This window comes from Tiliqua scincoides, chromosome 5 (assembly GCF_035046505.1).
Source record: "Tiliqua scincoides isolate rTilSci1 chromosome 5, rTilSci1.hap2, whole genome shotgun sequence".
NCBI classification, from domain to species: Eukaryota; Metazoa; Chordata; class Lepidosauria; order Squamata; family Scincidae; genus Tiliqua; species Tiliqua scincoides.
In genome coordinates this window covers 74,201,592-74,220,554 of record NC_089825.1, presented here as the reverse complement: position 1 = coordinate 74,220,554, position 18,963 = coordinate 74,201,592, and the positions used below count along the sequence as shown (strand labels likewise).

The 18,963-nt window shown below is 42.7% G+C and overlaps 1 protein-coding gene across 2 annotated transcripts; it reads right to left on the bottom strand.

Moving 5' to 3' along the window:
* Nucleotides 1-1,154: 1,154 nt before the first annotated feature.
* Nucleotides 1,155-18,693, bottom strand: CDKL2 (cyclin dependent kinase like 2). Of its 2 annotated transcripts, none has more exons than XM_066628595.1 (12): nucleotides 18,526-18,693; nucleotides 17,493-17,687; nucleotides 16,913-17,091; nucleotides 16,545-16,657; nucleotides 15,524-15,663; nucleotides 14,276-14,364; nucleotides 13,446-13,569; nucleotides 11,704-11,996; nucleotides 7,628-7,721; nucleotides 3,784-3,907; nucleotides 2,757-2,863; nucleotides 1,155-1,214 (listed from the first exon to the last, which is right to left on the bottom strand). In XM_066628595.1, the coding sequence occupies exons 1-12, from the start codon at nucleotides 18,691-18,693 to the stop codon at nucleotides 1,155-1,157; spliced, it is 1,686 nt and encodes a 561-aa protein (XP_066484692.1). The 2 variants fall into 2 exon arrangements, with proteins under 2 accessions (XP_066484692.1, XP_066484693.1); XM_066628596.1 differs by having other exon boundaries at nucleotides 3,790-3,907.
* Nucleotides 18,694-18,963: the final 270 nt, after the last annotated feature.

Sequence of the window (18,963 nt, the reverse complement as noted above, 5' to 3'; positions counted from 1 at the left end):
ACGCTACAAGAGACTGCAGATATTTCCATAGTCTCAGCAACAATCTGGTTTATGTACCTTATTTGATTCATATAGGTGCAAGGTTACCTCCATGGAAGGAATCTATCACAACGAACACATACTGGCCAGCCTTCAGTGACTTATAAATTAGAGAGTAGCCAAATAATAAAACAGGGAATCATTTTCTCTAACACAAAAAAATCTGATGCATACCCTGTGAAAAGATTTCTCATGCAAATCATTTCTGGTAAGATCATCCCTGTTGTTTGATGAGGGTTCTGAGAATTTTCTTTAAAAAGATCCGTATCCCATTACAGAAATAGTTTCTGGAGAAAAAGAATAACTGACAAACCAGCTTAAGTTTTAAATAGATATGTCCACAAACTGCCTCTCTCTGGTGAGTGAAAACTGCCCTGCTCTCATTCCTCTCCTCTGAACAAGTACATAAAGGCTAATTTAATGTTAAAGACTTCTTATGATCTTATGTGTTCTTATGATGAACACATTATGCAGAAAGAGTGTGGCAAGTTCTGAAAAGCATGAAATGGAAATGTGGGTTTGCAAACTGTGGACAGCATAGTTTGGCATGGGGATTGCGGTTAATCAGGTCTGCCCAGCATATACCGTGGTGTTTACAAGCATATATTTTCACTTCACATTTTTCCTGTAGAAAGGGTAAATTAACCCAAAAGAGTCTGATCAGGTATCAGAAGGTTTCACTTTTATATTAGATTTATGAAAATTACATTGCTCCTAGTTGTCCTTCAGAAAAGAACTTGTCCAGTACTTAAACTGTTAGACATTTCTGTTTTCCTGATTGGTAAATTCACTGGTAGGAGACCCCCCTCATTTCAATATCCATTTGATATTGGGCATATCAAAGGCCCAATACCCCAGGTCTATTAAAATTATCAGATTTGGATGATATTCTACATGAATCATGCTGCAAAGGGAACAGCAGTCTTAGCATCTTAGCAATTGTACAATATCAGAAATGTATGTTTTCCTGGACTGCCATAGTGGAAATACTTGCCCCCACAAAGATGCCATGAACGTCAACAAAAAGGCTGCTGCGTTTTCAAAAGGCAACAGGGTTGTAGAAAAAATGCAGACACTGGGGACTGAACCACATAAAACTCTTGTTCCACTCGATGTTAGTGCTCTACTCTGGGGAAGGTGGCTTCTGAAACATCTTGCAAGGAGGCTCCCGATACCTGAAAATCAAGTACATTTTAACTGAATATGTTTGTGATTGCCCGGATCAGCAACTAGTTTTGTCAGAGAAATACATTAAATAGAAAACACTCTCAAACACTTAAAAATAATAATAAAAACACTATCTCATTTTGACCACAGTACATCTCGAATTTTATGCAAATCCAAAGTATTATATGCTGATTTGAAGCCTGGTATTTTTGTCCAGATCATGTCACCACCAACATGTCCAGACCCTCTGCTCTGTTCTCCAAACAGACAAGCTGTTGCTCCAGGACAAGCTGTGTTGTGTTCCTGCTAATGAAAACACACTCGTCATCAAGAACACACTCTAGATAGGCTTTTCACATGAAAGAAATGCGAAAGCTCACCAACCCGGAAGTGCTGGTGGTTCTGAGTGGCATTCCACAATCCACCAGAAATCAGGTTGCAACCCACAGTTTCACAGACTGTGCTTTATAGAGCTTTCTCACAATGAGGATGCACTAGCCCAGGGGTGCTTAATGTAAGAATCACATATGATAAACTTCAGATCTTTGAGAGCCTCAATATTTAAGAAGCATTAAAATACTTCAATATGTTTACTCACCATGAACATTAAAACTTATGTTTCAGTCCAGTGGACTATTGATCCAGAAATAATTATAAATTTGTGTTTATATATTATATTAATTTGATGTAATTAATTTTTTATATTAATGTGATGTAAAAAGGTGCTTCGCCAACATATTTCCAAGAGCCACATATTATATGTCAAAGAGTCACATGTGGCTCGCGAGTCATGGTTTGGCCACCCCTCTGGCTCCTTGATTATTTTAGTTACCTATTCCTCAAACTTTTCCAGCTCTGTAACATCCTTTTCAACATTAGCCAATCAGAATTACATTATACAGTACTGAAGTTGCTTCTACACTAGCTTTTTTCTCTGGCATTGTTTTCACTTGTTTATATAATTATATTATATATGCTGCTTTGTTTTCAATTCCTTTCCTAATAATTTCCAACGAAGAGAGTACCCTTTTCACAAAGGTAAATATAAGCAGTCTTTTGCTAAGGGTCAGCCGGTATTCCTTAGTGCAGTGCTCACCAAATTGCAGATAGCAGGCCAGATTCAGTGTCTCAAAAAAGACGTCAGGGTACAGTGCAGATCTTTCTGTTCTATGCCGCAGCCCCTCTGTTTTGCTGCCAATCATCTCAGAACTGTGTGCCAGGCAGCCACTTCTGTCTGGAAATAAGGGCACAGAACATACTGGGAAACAGGCAGCAGAAACAGCTGCCCAGCGTGAGGTTCTGAGATGACTGGCAGCAAAATGGGGGGACCTATGACACAGAACAGAAAGCTCTGAGCCACGCCCAGACGCCTTTTCACGATGCAGTGGTCCACGGTTTGGAGACTGCTACCTTAGGGGAAGCCAACTTGCAGATCATAAAGATACACACTGCATGTACCGACTCCCAAAAATGACAAGAAAGTGTCAACAGTATAGACACAGTAAACTGCATGGTTCAATAGGCCCTCCCAACCCAGAGGACTTGGGTACCTGGTGCAAAGCCAGGCTTGGGTTTTGAAGATCCATTGTGGCAAGGGATGGCATGCGAGATTCCAAAATGGTTTTGTTTTCTTTCTTCAGAAATCTGGAATTCCGAGCTATGAAGAAAGCACAGTCAGCGCATTCATTTTGCTTTTACATATCCTTACCATTTCTCTTGAAAAAGGACAATTTCTTTTTACTGTAGCTTATAGCATAACATATGACTATGAGCAATATCTGAAGTAAAATCCTTACTCAATTTGCATGTGGGGGTGTGTGCACATGCAACAGGATTAAATCCTGTTAAAGTAGGATTAAATCCTGTTAAAGCAGGATTAAATCCTAGCTCTGTGTGACATGTGACAGTGTCTTATGTTCTCTTGTCTTTTGGCACTAGTGAAAATGCCATGGGAACACAAACAACAGTAACTGGGAGAAAGGAGGGTCCTTCTAATGAAATATTGTGACTATAAGATGATTCTTGGAACAATTTCTGTGGATATGTACACAAGTTTAAAAAGTATTAGGAATGTCTATGCAATTTCCAACAAAATGAATAATTTCTAGAATTATTCCAGGCAGGCAAAACATGGCAGCTGAGGCCCAATTCTATCCAGTTTGGATTGGGCACTGGCTCTCAGACAGCCTCTCTCCAGACTGAAGGGCTCATAATCTTGAAGAATGCAACTGAGACAGGCTATACTCTCAGGGCCGAATTCTATTCAACTTCTCAGTGCTGATGCAGCCGCAAAGCAGCCCCAAGGTATGAGAACAAACGTCCCCTTATCTTGAGAAGGTCTCCGTGACTGCCTCCCACCTCAGGATGCAGCACACAATGACATAACTGCATTGGCGCAAGAAAGTTGGATAGAATTGGGCCCTCATTCATTTATGTGCATCATTGTATTTAGCTTTGGACAGCTATGTTTCAGAAAGTTTCAATAGCTTTCATAAGTGGGATCATATTCTCCTTCTCTCTATTATCATTATTCTTGTGGTGTTTGTTGGCTGGGTTCAAGCAGATCTGAGAACAAACTCTTACCATCCAGACCTCTGAGTTCAGGGAGATGGTTATAGTTAAGCTCTGGCAAACGCACATCTGTTTTGGAAAACTCCCATCTTTTCTTGTTTGCATGAAGGATATTCCTTTCATTTGAAACCTGTTACCAAGGAATTAAGTGATATAAATAAATTATGGCTCTAATGTTGCTAACAACAAATCCATAATTTGTATTTAACGTTTTAAAGACTATGCTCCATAATATACAAGTCAATACATAATATATACCTTTCATTAAAAATTCAAAATATACCACTGACTACCAAGCTTTGCTCCATTTCTTATAAATTGTATACCATGAATTTGAACCTCGGACTCAGGAGTCAAGACAGTCAACTACATGGGTGCCATTTTCCTGTTTAGACAAGTCATATGTTTTGTAACTAGGAAGAACAGACTTCTATTATACACGGACCATTTTTCCTGCATTGGCATAATATAAGAATGCGTAATTATAGTGAGCCAAAATCAGGGGCAGTTCACAATACTGTAGAAGATATGGTTCCAACAGAAGCATGTCTGAACTCTTCCAACTCCTTCCCCCTTGCTCATCCACAATCTCTGGTCCTCTGTTTGCCCACATCTACAGTAATTGGTTAAGGCAGGAACCTTAGGACTGGATTATCCAGACAATATGTTAATCTATATATGAGAACTGGGATTTGGACTAATTCTTCTGTGAGCTTCCACAAGACTGGGCTAGAAAGATGCTACTTAAAGACGTTTGCAAAGTGGAAGCAAATTATCACAAAAGTGAAATAACTTTGGAATTGAAATAGTATATAGGCGTGCCCCCTTATCCTCAGGGGTTCTTTTCCGGAACCCCCCACAGATAACTGAAAACATGGATACAAATGAATGTCGTCCCCGTGGTCCAGAGGTCAACTGGAGATGATAGGAGCTCTTCCCCCCTCACTTCTGGAAGGGAGACTGACCTCAGCAGAGGCCAAGACGTCTGTCCCCAGCCTCTGCCCTGCTCAGATTAAGCTGTATAGTTCAAAACACATGACTTCCGGTTTCATGGAGAAACCAGAAGTGATATTTTTAATGCCTTATAAGGTATTGGGAGGCCCTGGAAAGTGCATGCTGGGGGGCATGGACCAAAACTGCGGGTGACTGCATTTGTGGATAAGGGCCCCCCCGTAATTATAAAGTACTATATATACTAATGTATAAGTTAAAACATTATGCCTAAAAATTGACCCTGAAAACATTGGTCGACTTATACACTGGTCAATACAGTCAAAAAAGCTTCTAAGAGCAGCTGCTTGGTGAGGCAGAGGGGCTGGTCTGAGAAGCAGGTTTCAGGGGGGTAGGTAAGAAAATAACCAAGCAATTTTACTTACCAGTAATTGAAGCAGCAATAGAAAGCAAACAAAAAACGGTAGCTATTTTAACTGCTTCTCCAAACAGGAAGAGAGGTGAAGGTGCTTATAGGTATTGTAGTCTTTTTGAGGGCTGCTGCTATGGAAGTATTTACTGTACAGTCATGCCTCGGCATCTGTTAGGATTCATTCCCAGAACCCCTGCAGATGCTGAAACCTGTAGATAATGAAATCTGCAGATCAGGCATCCTGTAATCTTCCAAATGCGACTGCAGCTGTGTTCTGGTTGCGTCTGGAGGGCCTTTTGTGGGACGTGGAAGCCTCCTCAACCCTCACAATGCCTTCTGAGGCCTCCAGAAGGTCAAAAATTGCAACTTCCAATTTTTGACCAAAACTTGGAAATTGCAATTTTTGGCCTTTCAGAGGATTTAGAAGACCTTCTGAGGGTCGGAGAGGCCCTGTGTGGCTTCCCCAGCCCTCATAAGGCCCTCTGGAAGCAACCAGAACACAGCTCTGGTTTGAAGGCACTAGGTCCAGCTGAACCCGCAGGTTCGGAACCCGCAGTTAGATAAAACTGTGGGTCCTGAATCTGCAAATAAGCAGTCTGGACCTGCATTCTTCATAAAGTCCGAAACTCCCAGAACTGCCTTCTTCTCCCTTCCTGTTTGGAGAAGGGTAAAGGGCTCTTTTTTCTTCTTTTCTTTCTGTTGCTACCTGAGAGCAATTACTGGTAAGTTGTTTTCAGATAATTCAAAGAATTTCATACATCCCTAAATTTTACCTTTGACTTATCAGCAAATCATGCAAATTCTATGATTTTGGACTTAAAACTTATCCTCGACTTATCCATGAGATATGCATGAGTGTGTGTGGTGCGTGTCCCCACACTTACTGTGGAGAAAGCATTAACAAACTATTAATACTGTTGCAAATTTGTACCTAAACAGGATTTGAGCAGACTCTTACAGGGTTGTGCAAGTGTCGGGTTATGGGTGGTGGTGGGGCGTTTTTCCTGTCCTCACAGGTTCCTTTACAGAGTTTCACAGCCTCCCCCCCCCACGGGTGTCCTGGTGGGGATGAGAGGCAGCGCTTCAGGGGCCTCAGTCTGGCGTCCAGGGGGAGGGGGTTACTTCACCCAGGTCCTCCTCCCTGGCCCTTGAGGTTGATGTGCTCAATAGTGTGGGGGTTGTGGACAACGCCCCCATGCCTCACTCGCCTCCTGGCCCTCATCCCAGGCCTCCTTTATAAAGCGCTGGCCCAGACCCACCCTTCCGATGCCTCCCCTTCCCCCTAGGAGAGGCTTAAAGGCACAGGGCCAGCCTTGCCTCTTCTTGGCTTCCCCCTCCTCGTAAGGAGCTGATGGGGTGTCCTGGGAGCACATCTGGGTCCTCAGCGCCTGCCCCCTCTGACAGGCGGCTGATCCCTGCCTGATCTCCCTCTCCCCCCTGCTGTCTGTTCCTTCCCCCCTTGGCCTCTGCCTCCCCCTCCCCTCCCTCTGTTGCGGCTGCTGCTGAAAAGGAGGCAGGCTTTGCGGCTGTGCAGGCACCTCAACCTTCCAGGGCCGATGCGCTGCAGCTATGGGCACCTCCCAAGGCGCAATGAGCCTGGAGGCTTGTGTCTGGCCACGGGGTTGGGCTTCCTCCCTGTCTCCGCAGTGGTGTTGGCTTTGGGGTGGAGTGCCCCTTGGCGGGTTGCTGGCCTTGCTCTGCTCCCCCCCCCCCCGGGCCAGGCAAGGCCCCTGGACGTCTCCCCGGGACCCTGAGCCAGGGTTGAAGGCCGCCCCCCCCACTCTCCTGCTGTAAGGCAGGGTGGGCGGGAGACAGTTTGCCCCGACAGCAAGCATTTATGGCTTCAAAAGATCATGGGGCTGGAAGGGGAAAAAGAAGAGGGGACAGTGGAGAAGGACCCTAGCTCATAAAGCACATATTTTGCATAGATCAGGGTTTCTTAACCAGGAGTATCCCTAGGGGGTATGGGAACCAAATGATGGCAACCAAATGATGGCGGTATGGGACTCAAACTTTGGAAAATTAAAAAAACAAAAAACTGTTGTTAGATTAGCTCAGTAGTTCCCAAACCTTTTTGGCTGGTGGATCCCTTAACCTACTGGATCATTGGCTGCAGCTCTTATTAGCATTACAATCCTATACATTGTATAGGGAGTTTTTCACAAGGATTCTGTGGCTCCCCTGGCTGGTTTCCACAGCTCCCCAGGGTGCCACGGCTCACAGTTTGGGAACCACTGGATTAGATTATGAACTACCACCATTACCAATATGGATTGAGGCATTCTGTTCCTTACTCTTGGGAGTAAGCCCCATTGACTGTAATGGGACTTACTTCTAAGTAGACATGCTTAGATTGGGCTGTTAGTTAGGATTGGGCTGCAAATCATTTAGAGGAAAGACCCATAGAAATGTGCTGGAGCAGAAGGTGCAAGTGGCATGAAAACTGAAACACGCCTGCTCACATAAAAGTAGTTTTAAAAGCCTTACCGATGCTGTCAAGTTCATACTGTAGTGTCCTGGTGGGGATTTCTTGCCTTGCTTTATGAAAGGATTGAAATATTTTTTATTCTTCACATCGATTCTGAAAATGCAAACAAAGAATCCAGTGATCTTGCTGAGGATGATACTTAAAAAATAGCATGTTCCCAATATTATACTATGACTGAAAAACATAACAGTTCTATAATATGGTCCCAAGGCAAATGATGCCACAGCCTTGCTGAAGCTAAGTTAGTATGGGTCTAGCCATTTTCTGGATGGGAGACTACTTAGGGCCGAACTACATGTGTCTCCAAATACATCCGTGTGTAGTTAAACTTTACTTGTGACTATGAGTCACACGAAGCCGCAATTTGGATTCGGACTATAGTGCAGGGGTGCCCAAACCCCGGCCCAGGGGCCACTTGTGGCCCTCAGGGACTCCCAATGCGGCCCTCGGGGAGCCCCCGGGCTCCAATGAGACTCTGGCCCTCCAGAGGCTTGCTGATGGAACCCATGCTTGCCCAACATGAGTGCTCTCAGCATGAGGGCAACTGTTCAACCTCTTGCATGAGCTGTGGGATGAGGGCTCCCTCCACTACCTGCAGTTTCACATTTGTGATGCAGCAGTGGCAGCAAAGGAAAAACCAGCCTTGATTTGCGCAAGGCCTTTTATAGGCCTTGAGTTATTGCAAGACCTTCATTCATTCATAGAAGTTCCATTTCTAATATGTATATTAATTTATGTAAATTTATTCAAATTTGAAATTTAAATTAATTATTTTTTCCCCGGGGCCCCAACAGTGTCAGAGAGATGATGTGGCCCTCCTGCCAAAAAGTTTGGACAACCCTGGTATAGAGGTTGGGGGTATTTAACTCTTTACCTCCATATGTTTTCCTAACATGATGTAATAATAATTTAACCCTAAAAATACTATTTGTGGTAATTATTATTATTAACAGTATGTACATCCTGCTTATCAATAAAAAAGTTCACAAAGTGGTTTAAAGAGAAAAATCAAATAGGGCTCACAATCTAAAAAGATGCAAAAGAACACCAGCAGACAGCCACTAGAAAAGACACTGCTGGGGTGAGGTGGGCCAGATACTCTGCTCCTGCTAAAAAGAGGAACAACCACTTGAAAAAAATGCCTCTTACCCAGTTAGCAGGGGAAAATGGCATTTGTAGGGTTAAATTCCTGCTTCACAGTGGCATATAGGCAAAGACATACCCTCTACCTCTGCATTGTGGTCTCAAATTCAAATTGTGGCTCACACTGAGGAGCAAAACTTATTCTAAAACTAAACAATGACACATTTACTGTCCTGTTTAGTGTGGCCTTTACTATTGTGAGCATCCCAGACGAAAAGCCGGATATAAACATATTAAATCAGCGTTTCTCAAACTGTGGGTGGGTTGCGATTCAATTTCTGGTGGGTCCTACACAGCCTCCAATGAAAACATGGGTGATGGAACAATAAGATAACTAAGGGCGCAATCCTAACCCGCGCTGCAGCAGGCAAGCCAGGAGGCTTGCGCTGCATCCAACGTGGGATTGCAGCTAGCAGCGGCTCAGCCACGGGCAAGGGGAAGCTCTTCCCCTTACCTGTGGGTAAGGGTTGTGCGCCCCTATGGATCTCCTCAGACCTGCGCCACCTCCGGAGGTTGCGCAAGTCCGAGGAGAGCAGAGCGGCTTGAAGCCGCTCCTCTCACCCCAGGGACGGGGGTTGGGATCTGGCATAACCGCTGGGTCCTAGCCCTAGCTGGGTCCTAGCCCTGCCCCCAGCTCCCCACATGCCTGCCCCCTCCCCACGCCCCCCCCCACGCCTACCTTTGCCACTTTGCTACCTTTGCTTGTGCTGACATAAGCGACAGCGCAGGAGCCACAGCGGAGGCTTCTACCTTCGTCCGCGCATCGGCGCATCTGAATGCGCTGACGCAGCTCCTGCCTAAGGAGATGCAAACATGATTTACGGCACGTTTGCGACCCTCCAGGGCCACCTATACCGGCATAACTGCCAGTTAGGATTGCGCCCTAATTTCCTCAAGCCCTGAGGCTATTCAAAATTAGATAGCTGCTAACTGCCCTGCAAAGAGCTGAGCTCCTTCAGTTTGCAAGGAGCTGAGCTCCTGCAGTTCGCAAGCTTCTGTAAATACAGAGAGATAAATGTCTGAGTGTGTTTTTTCTGGCGTGTTTTTTCCAAGTCCATCAGAGATAGGTAGCTGGGACAGATGAAGGATGGGTCATATAACTAAGCCCCCTCATTATAAAAAATGGTTTGAGGCTGGGTTTTTTTTTGCAAGCCCTGTGCTTGTTTGTTTCTTTAATACTGTAGTTCTCAAACCTTTTAGCACCGGGATCCACTTTTTCAAATGACACCCTATTAGAACCCACCTAGCTTAACGAGAATTTTTAAAAGGTGATTTAGAAAGATATAATATTTTTATTTATTTTACAAGTAGTATTTTATTATTTAATACTACTTGTAAAAGTAGTTTAATTTAATTTAATTAGTTTATTTAATACTACTTGTAAAAGTATTTTATTTTATTATTTTACTACTTGTAAAAGTAGTTTATTTAATTAATTTAATTAGTATATTTAATACTACTTGTAAAAGTATTTTATTATTTAATACTACTTGTAAAATAAATAAAAATATTATATCTTTCTAAATCACCTTTTAAAAATTCTCATTAAGCTAGGTGGGTTCCAATAGGGTGTCATTTGAAAAAGTGGGTCCCGGTGCTAAAAGGTTTGAGAACTACAGTATTAAAGAAACAAACAAGCACAGGGCTTGCTTGATTTGCAGTGTCAATGAGTTTTAGAGCACCTTAAGGACTAGCAATTTATTGTGGTGAATGTTTACATTGACTAGATCCTACTTCCCTAGAGATCACATGGGTTAATCAGACCTTCACTTTAAAGAGTTGATCACGTTACACCTTGGCTAGGATTAATATTATAAAGCCCTGCTTGTCTACAAAGCTCCAAAGATTCTAATCTTTAGGTTCTTTGGAGTATCGGCCCAAAATATTTAATTAATGTATGCATTTTTTCCATGAAACTTACTGTGCTCAGCTGCTAACACTTTATTTTGCACACCAGAATGGTAAATGGAGTTATGTGGAAAAATCCACATATTAGGAACCATGACTGGGAATATGGGTCAAGTTAAGCATAAATGAACCACCTCTTGCATGCTAAATTTAATAACAGAAAAATATAACAAAGGATGGTAGCAGAAAAGCAAACCACAGCCATGTATCATCAAGACTGACCCATTTAATCTAGTGTAAATCTGAAGCTGCATGAAGCCCCTGGTTCAAAAGCCCCCTCAGTCACAAATTTATTAGGTGCTATGCTCACAGCCCATTCCTATGTTCCCCCCTGCTGATGCAGCCACGCCAACATGGCTCACACTGCATTGGGGGGGGGGGGGAGAGACTCAGAGGTCTCCTCTGGTTAAGCCTCTGCAGCATGAAGGAGTCCACTTGGATCCACACTAGTAAAATTGCTGACACAGGTCTGCATGGACCCAGGCCACAGAATTGGGTCTGGGAAGGGAGTTAAAATTTGGTAGACACCACTTCTCCCAAACGTACCCCCTTCCTGGAACCTGTTCTGCCAATATTCAAGCCCAGTAGGCTATCAATCAGTCTTGATCACCACCCTCTTTCTTTACACCTCATAGAGGAGATATGTTACTGAGATAATATGTGAACCACACTAGACATTCTGAAGCACTAAGCATTATCATCATTTTACATACTACGTAGGTGCAAACTTGGATTTGGAGCTGCTCCCAATCACAGGTCTTTGATAAACAAGCATATCTGTAAGATGTGCTTGCTTCATTCATGCTTTGGATTTTGGATGCTTTCATGATTTTGGTTGGACACTTAAGACGTTTTAAGTGAAGAACTAGACATGAAAAATAACATGTGAAGTGTCCCTTATTTGGGATTAAGTAGGGTCCAAAGACAAATGCGCAAAGACAGGCAAAGCCAGAACTGCTGCAGAGTGAAGTATGGTCAACTGCAAAGTACACATAAACTTTGTTGCTTCACTCTGATTTAATACCTGCAATTATGGGTCCCTGGTTTTGCCCCGATTCCAGGAGTTCCACTGATGCTAGCTGTCATGGAGGAATAGTTCTGCATAATAGGAGGAATCACCATGCTGGGATTCTTCACATAATCCAGACTGCTACTTGAGTCCTTGAAGCTTGATAGAAGAATAGCTTTGACCTGACCAGCTCCATTCTCATACAGGAAGCTAGTATTTGAAGATCTGTCAGCTTTCTCTATATCCTCCTTGGACAATTTCATTCTGAACAGCTTGGAGTCTTTGATCTTTGAATCTCCACTGAAGTCCTGATTCAAAGCAAAAGCACCACAGTGCTTAAAAAGGAGTCAAAATTAACTTACTGCATTAAATGAAGGACCCAAGAGAGTTAAATTCATTACAAATCATCACGAAATGATAGAACCAAGGCAACTACACACACACACACACACACACGCACACACTTTTCTATCTTTAAAACACAAGAATCACAATTGAAACCCTCCATTTTGTAATTGCCAATAAATACATGGTGCCCTGTTGCAAATTCTTGATTAGATAGTAGATACTGTATACTACTGTAGTGTCATCATTGGCATTGATGATCCTTATCAGCTTCAAAATGAATTTCTCATTTTCTCAGAGTTATGGGAAATTATATTGACTCCTTTAGCTCTTGTGAAACTCGGGCTGCAATCCTATTCACATTTACTTGATAGTAAGCCCCACTGACTATAATGTGACTTACTTCTGAGTAGATATGCATAGGATTGGGCGCTCAGAACTGTTGGTGTTGAAGTCTTTAGCGGCAATGCAGCCAAGTAGCAACTACAGGCCCCCTATGTGCAGTGGCGGACCTCCCATTGTGTTTGATGGGCCAAATGCCCCAGGTGTGAGTCTCTAGGACTCCACGGGAGCCTTTCTGAGGCTCCCAACGGGGTCAGAAACAGTTTCCAGGAAACACAGTTTATAGTGTCAGGGAAGCCTCAGGAAGCTTCCCCAACACAGGTTCAGGTCGTGCAAGGCTCCATGAACCTCAGGTGAGTGGGGGGTGGCAACAGCCCATGGGAGGGTGCCATTGCAGACCTTTGCTGCAGGGCTGGGGAGGTCCGCCACTGCCTATGCGTAAGCCATGTACCAACACAGTTAACGATTCTCATTTTCTCTGTTACTTGTCTATTTAATTACCACTTGTGTCTGTGAGGACATAATTCAAACATGATTATTTTTGTCTTGGCATAGTTTACCTTAAGATGATCTTTACAACTGACTGCCATCTGAGACACCATTCAATAGGTGTCTCATCACAACTGCATGTTGTAATGACAGAAAATCAAATAAAATAGATTTTTATAGGGCAGGACAGAGACAGGAAAATATGCTGGCATTTAAGTGCAAAACTACACAGACATACGTGTTCATATACAGTTATACCTCCCAAAGTGCAAGGGATTTGATCTTCCAAAGCTAAGTGCTGCACAAAATAGTGCTGAAGGAGATACATACATTATATATATATATATATATATATATATATATATATATATATATATATATATATATATGCAATTGAAAGAAATGGGAATTGATTGGCCCACCCTACCCAGAATGCACTGCTCTCATTGGCTACAATGTCTGTCAATCAACCCAGGATTTAGATTGCTGTGATGAAACAGTGCTAAAAGGAGGAGGTTTTATTGGAGGTATAATTGTATGAAGTATTTGTGCTAAAACACACAAACAAGAGCACCACAAACCTGGATTACAAGCATTTTTCTTTCATCACCAGAGTCATCTTTGTCTTTCCTGCTTATTTTTGATTTCTTGAGCAACGGGTGGTCTCTTTCTTTCTGAATCTTTGCTTTCAGTTCCTGAGCAAATCTTAAGTTTCATGTTTAAAAAAGAAAAACATATGGACAAAATTAAACTTTTATGAACTGTTCAAATATATACCAAATTTACAACACGTTACATATTTACGTCTGCATCCCTTCCCTTCCTCCAAAAACTTGTGAGGTAGCATATATTATCCCAGCTCACAACCAGCAGTGGAACTAGTGCTGGGCAAATGGGGCATAAGCCCTGGGCGCTGAACCCATGTGATGCTAGGATTGTGCAGGAAGCCACACTGAGGCTTGGTTGGAAACTGCACTTCCATTTTTCCAGAAGTGCAGTTTAAGACCAGGGGAAAGCCACAGAACACTTCTGCAGCTGAACTGAAAGTCACACAAAGCTCCATCGTGCTTTGGAGGTAGGGGCCACTTCGTGTGCGGGGCAGCATTTTGTGGGGACAGCATCACGGACCTTTGCCCATGGAGCGGGCAAGGTAAGTCCACTACTGCTCACTACAGCTCTGAGATGAGTAAGGAGTCATAGTTCTGGAGATGCCAACATTTTAGAAGAGAAGAGAGGACAATCTTCCTAGGGTGGCTAACTGGTCTCTGGCACTTTCATCTTAACATCTATTTAATGTCTAATACCACCTTAAAATACTGGAGGTAGGGTGCATTTCCCCACACTTTTAGAAATCTTTCTGTATTCTTTCATTGTAAGGCATAGCTCAACAGATCAAGTCAACTCAACCCACCTTTCGGCAAAATCATCTTTGTTAAAAAGATCACACTGCAGCAGCTCAGTACAGGATGGTCTTTTGTCTGGGTCAATCTGCAGGCATTCCTGGAACAAGACAAAAACACCTTCTTGGTGCATACAGTGGAATCAAAAGAAAAGTCATAATCTCTTTGGTATTGGCTAAAGCAGTGCTTTCCAAAGTCCTCCTCAGGAGGAGGGAGCCACTTAAGTCTTTGCAGCGGCGGAGGAGATGGCAGAAATGCAACCCCCAGGATTGTACTGCTGCCGGTGCTGGTCGGATTTTTTTTTTTAAACTTACCTTCCACAGTGTTGGTTTCCAGGGGATGTGGGGAGCCACACAGAGTTCTCTACAGGGCTCCCCAAGCCTCTGTAAGTGTAAAAAAATGCAATCAGAAACCACTTCCAGTTTTGCAACTAGAAATCAGAAGTGGTTTCCAATCATGTTTTTTACACTTACAAAGACCTGGGGGGCCCTGCAGTGGGCTTCATGGGGCTCCCTGCACCCTCCAGAGGCTGGCGCTGCAGAAGGTAAGTAAAAAAAACTTGATCAGAACCAGCAGAAGTATAATCCTGGTGGGTGCATTACTTCCATTGACCCTGCTCCAGCAAAGACTTATGTGGTTCCAGAGGCTGGTGCTGCGAAAGGTAAGGAAAAACCCTCAATCAGTCAGGCTACAGCGCAATCCTGGGGACTGTGTTGCTGCCACCCCCTGCCCCTGAAGGGGCCACAGCAGACTGCTTCCCTGGCTGGTGGGTTGCAACCCACCAGTTTGGGAACCACTGGGCTAAAGTCAAAAGAACAGCACAGCTAGTTCCTCACCCACAAAGAGGGTTTGGGACTATGTTTTCTTAAGTACCATTTGCTGCTTCTCCTCCCATATAACATTATAAATGACTTTTAAAACTGAATGTACAAGGCAAAAGGAACCACTCTGTCAACAAAGCAAGGGTGAAGACAAGGCCTGGACAATCCAGAGACAATCCAGAGACTTCATACTGACTGCCAATCTCAGGAAAAAGTTGTGCACGGAGTGCTGGAGGCCGTCTCATTCTCCCAAATTGCCATGACAAGGATACGTTTGGGAACCGCTAACTTATTGGGCTACGCCCCATACCACAAAGTTCCCAGTTTAAGTTGCAGTTTCCCTGACACATTTTGATTTCTTTCTCCTTAGTTCATTATGAAAGACCTGGGAAGAGAGAGATAACAGAAAAGCAATAGAAGGATAAGAAACTCTCAAACCTTAGCAAATTCTATGACTGCTGTGGAGAGTTTGGGATACCTTCGTTCAAGAGGTTCCACCTCCTTGATCTCGGGCAACCTCACTCCAGTAAAGAGAGGATTTTTATAGAACAATTCTTGGTGCCTTGGGATTAAGTTTCCTGAAAAGTGATAATCATTGAAAATACTGCTCAGTCATAAAAAAACCCACAAAATTTCTGCACTTTGCTTTGGTAACTCACATTCTGCAACAAAAAGCTTGGTTCCACAACGGATGTAAATCAAGATGTGTATTATTTCTTTTATTTTGCATAATTATTTTGCTTCTGCTTGTTCTGGTAAGGGCAAATTGCTATATATGGAACTGAAGTTCTACCTTCTGGAAATTTTCTGCAGCTATTCCTCTGATTTCTGACCAGGCGTTTCCTCACAAAACATTAATATGTATCTGGGATGTTCCCAGCAAAGGGAGTGAATCCTGGGTCCATTGACCCCATACTGAGGCTAGTGGCACCCTGCTCAGTGATAATGCTGAGGTAGGCAACAGAAGCCAGACTACCCAAGTGGTTCATTGCTGAATAGATCAGAACCTCTATTATCAAAGCAAATGAGATACTAGATCCAGGAATTTTGAGAGGAAAGGTAAGAGAAAATGGAGGGGCAGGTGTGTTGGGCTGCAGCCACCTTGCAGCTGGCTAATGATGAAGATACTGGGTCTAAAAGCCAAGTGCTACTTGTGACTGGTCTCCTGCAGGGAGAGTAAGCTGAAGAACAGAGGGAGACTATCTTGACGGGAACTGGAGAAGGAGCCAGTGTCTTATCAACCCCTTCCCACTGTATGCTCTGAAGCTGAGCTGTTTGCTCTCTCTCTCTTTTTCTCTAACCCTTCCCCCCCCCATGCCTCACAGGACCTGGATGACTAGGATAGCGCCCACGCAGTGAGACCCACCTGGGCCTGCACAAAAGCGCAGACACAGCTGTCTGTAATTTGGATGGCTCAGGGAGCCAATATACATACAGAAAACAAGGAATGTCTTCCTACCCAGATTTTTCATGATATGGTACAACTGGTCAATATCAGAGTCTCCAGGGAACAGGGGCTCTCCTATAAGCATTTCTGTTACAAGGCAGCCAATGGCCCACACATCAACAGCCCTGGGAAGGAAAAACAGACATCATATACAGAGCTAGCTTTGCCAAAATATACCGGTTATGACAATCACAAAAAACACTAACTGTGTTTAGTTACAGCTGGGACTGGAGTATGACTTACAGCTATCATGAGGTCTCTGCAAAAAACAGGTTCCTTGCTGACATTTACTACACAGACCTAGGCTGTATATATATTTTTTTACAAAGTTTGACTGATAAGTGAGGGAAAACTCTACACCATATTCTAAAGTTCCTTACTTGCCATATTTGATATCTCCAACCAACAACTCAGGAGCTCGATACCACCGTGTTGCCACATAATCTGTATAAACTTCACCAGGGGCTGCTAGTGTTCGAGCAAATCCAAAGTCACATAGTTTGATAACTCCTGAATGGGACACCAATATATTCTCAGGTTTAATATCTCTGTGTATGATCTAAAAACAGAATGATATGTTTTCAGCTAAATTATTCTATTAAATAATTTAATAGAAAATTAAGTAAATTTTCTATAATCCTATGTAGTTCTATTGCAAACACTTGGATAAAAGTGTATTGTCTTGGATAAAAAAATGCAAATAAAAATAATTAAGCAAGTATGACAATTTACGTACATTATGACTGTGACAAAATCACAGGTTTAATATCTCTGTGTATGATCTAAAAACAGAATGATATGTTTTCAGCTAAATTATTCTATTAAATAATTTAATAGAAAATTAAGTAAATTTTCTATAATCCTATGTAGTTCTATTGCAAACACTTGGATAAAAGTGTATTGTCTTGGATAAAAAAAATGCAAATAAAAATAATTAAGCAAGTATGACAATTTACGTACATTATGACTGTGACAAAATCCTATCCCCTTTATAATCTGAAATAAATACTTCCGAACTCTGTTATAATCCAGGCCATTTGGAAACATCTCAAGATCATCAAGGACTGTGTGGTCCACAAATTCAAACACTAGGTACCATCGTTTCTTCTTCTTACAGACTTCTAGCAGGTTCACCAGGTTCTCATGCCTTAATTGCTACCAAGAGACAGTAAATGTGTCATAAAACCACAACACACAGAATCTGATCATGTTCACTATAATTGCCCCATTAACATTCAGCACTAAATAAATAATACTCCCAGATCAATATTATAAATGTTTACCTGGAAGCAAGTTCTCGTAATTCCAATGAGGCTGAGTCCAAAGTAACTGTGCAATCCTATGCATTTCTACTCAGAAGTAAGTCTCACTGAATTCAGTGGGACCTACTCTCAGGTAAATATGAGTGCAGCCTGAGAATACAATCAGTTTTAGGATTTATATACTGCTATTTTTAAGCACTCAATGCACTTCTCATAAACATTGTCTCAATCTTTAAAACAACCATGCAAAGGTAGAACACTATCATTCATCTCAAAAATACTGTAATCCAGTAGTGTAACGAGGGGGGGGGAACGGTAAGCACTGCAGCCACCACAATGTGCTGGGTAAACGGCCCCTCCCACTCACCATCAGAGCCATGCAATCTGGGATGAACCTGGGAGAAGAAAGGAACATTCGCGTGACCTGTAAATCTGTTTTCCAGTGGTAAAAACAGCTCTACAGGCAGCTAAACAGTGTGATTTGCTTGCAATATGGTAAGAGCCCCAATTTTGGCACTTTAAAAGTGAATTGCATTATCAGCTGGCATCTGTGGTGAGTCAAATCCGCTGATGCCAGACCCGCGGATCCACTGTATCACCACACAGTATCTAACTTCATTTCAGAGCTCAAAAACGGTCTGGTTCCATTCTTTTATAACATGCAACTTATACTGATTTAAACAGCAACAGTGCAGCTACATAAATCTGGAAATTACCAAGTGTTCGCTCACCTTGAGAAGCTTGATTTCTCTCATGGCAATTTTTTTAACCATCTTATCATCCTCACTTTCTAAAAATTTCTTGATGGCAACTACTCTACCATTCTCCTTATTTCTGCACTTCATCACCATTCCATAGCTTCCTTCTCCAACAAGCCCAAGGATCTCATACTTTTCCATTTGAATTCAAGCAGGCTGTAAGACACAAATCAATGTCAGTGTACACAGTGAAGCCATTTATTCCTTAAAAGCAACATTCACCCTCCAACCCTTCTCTGCTAAAACCACTTTACCAGGTTGGAAGAGGGAAGTTGAGACTTGCTGACTCCTGGAAACAATGACCGGCCACCAAAGTTGTTTAAATTTATGGATCCTTCACATCTAAATATCTTGCAAGATGAATGTTGGACGAATTCTCAGTTTCACTCCATCATCCTTAAAGCAAGCTGG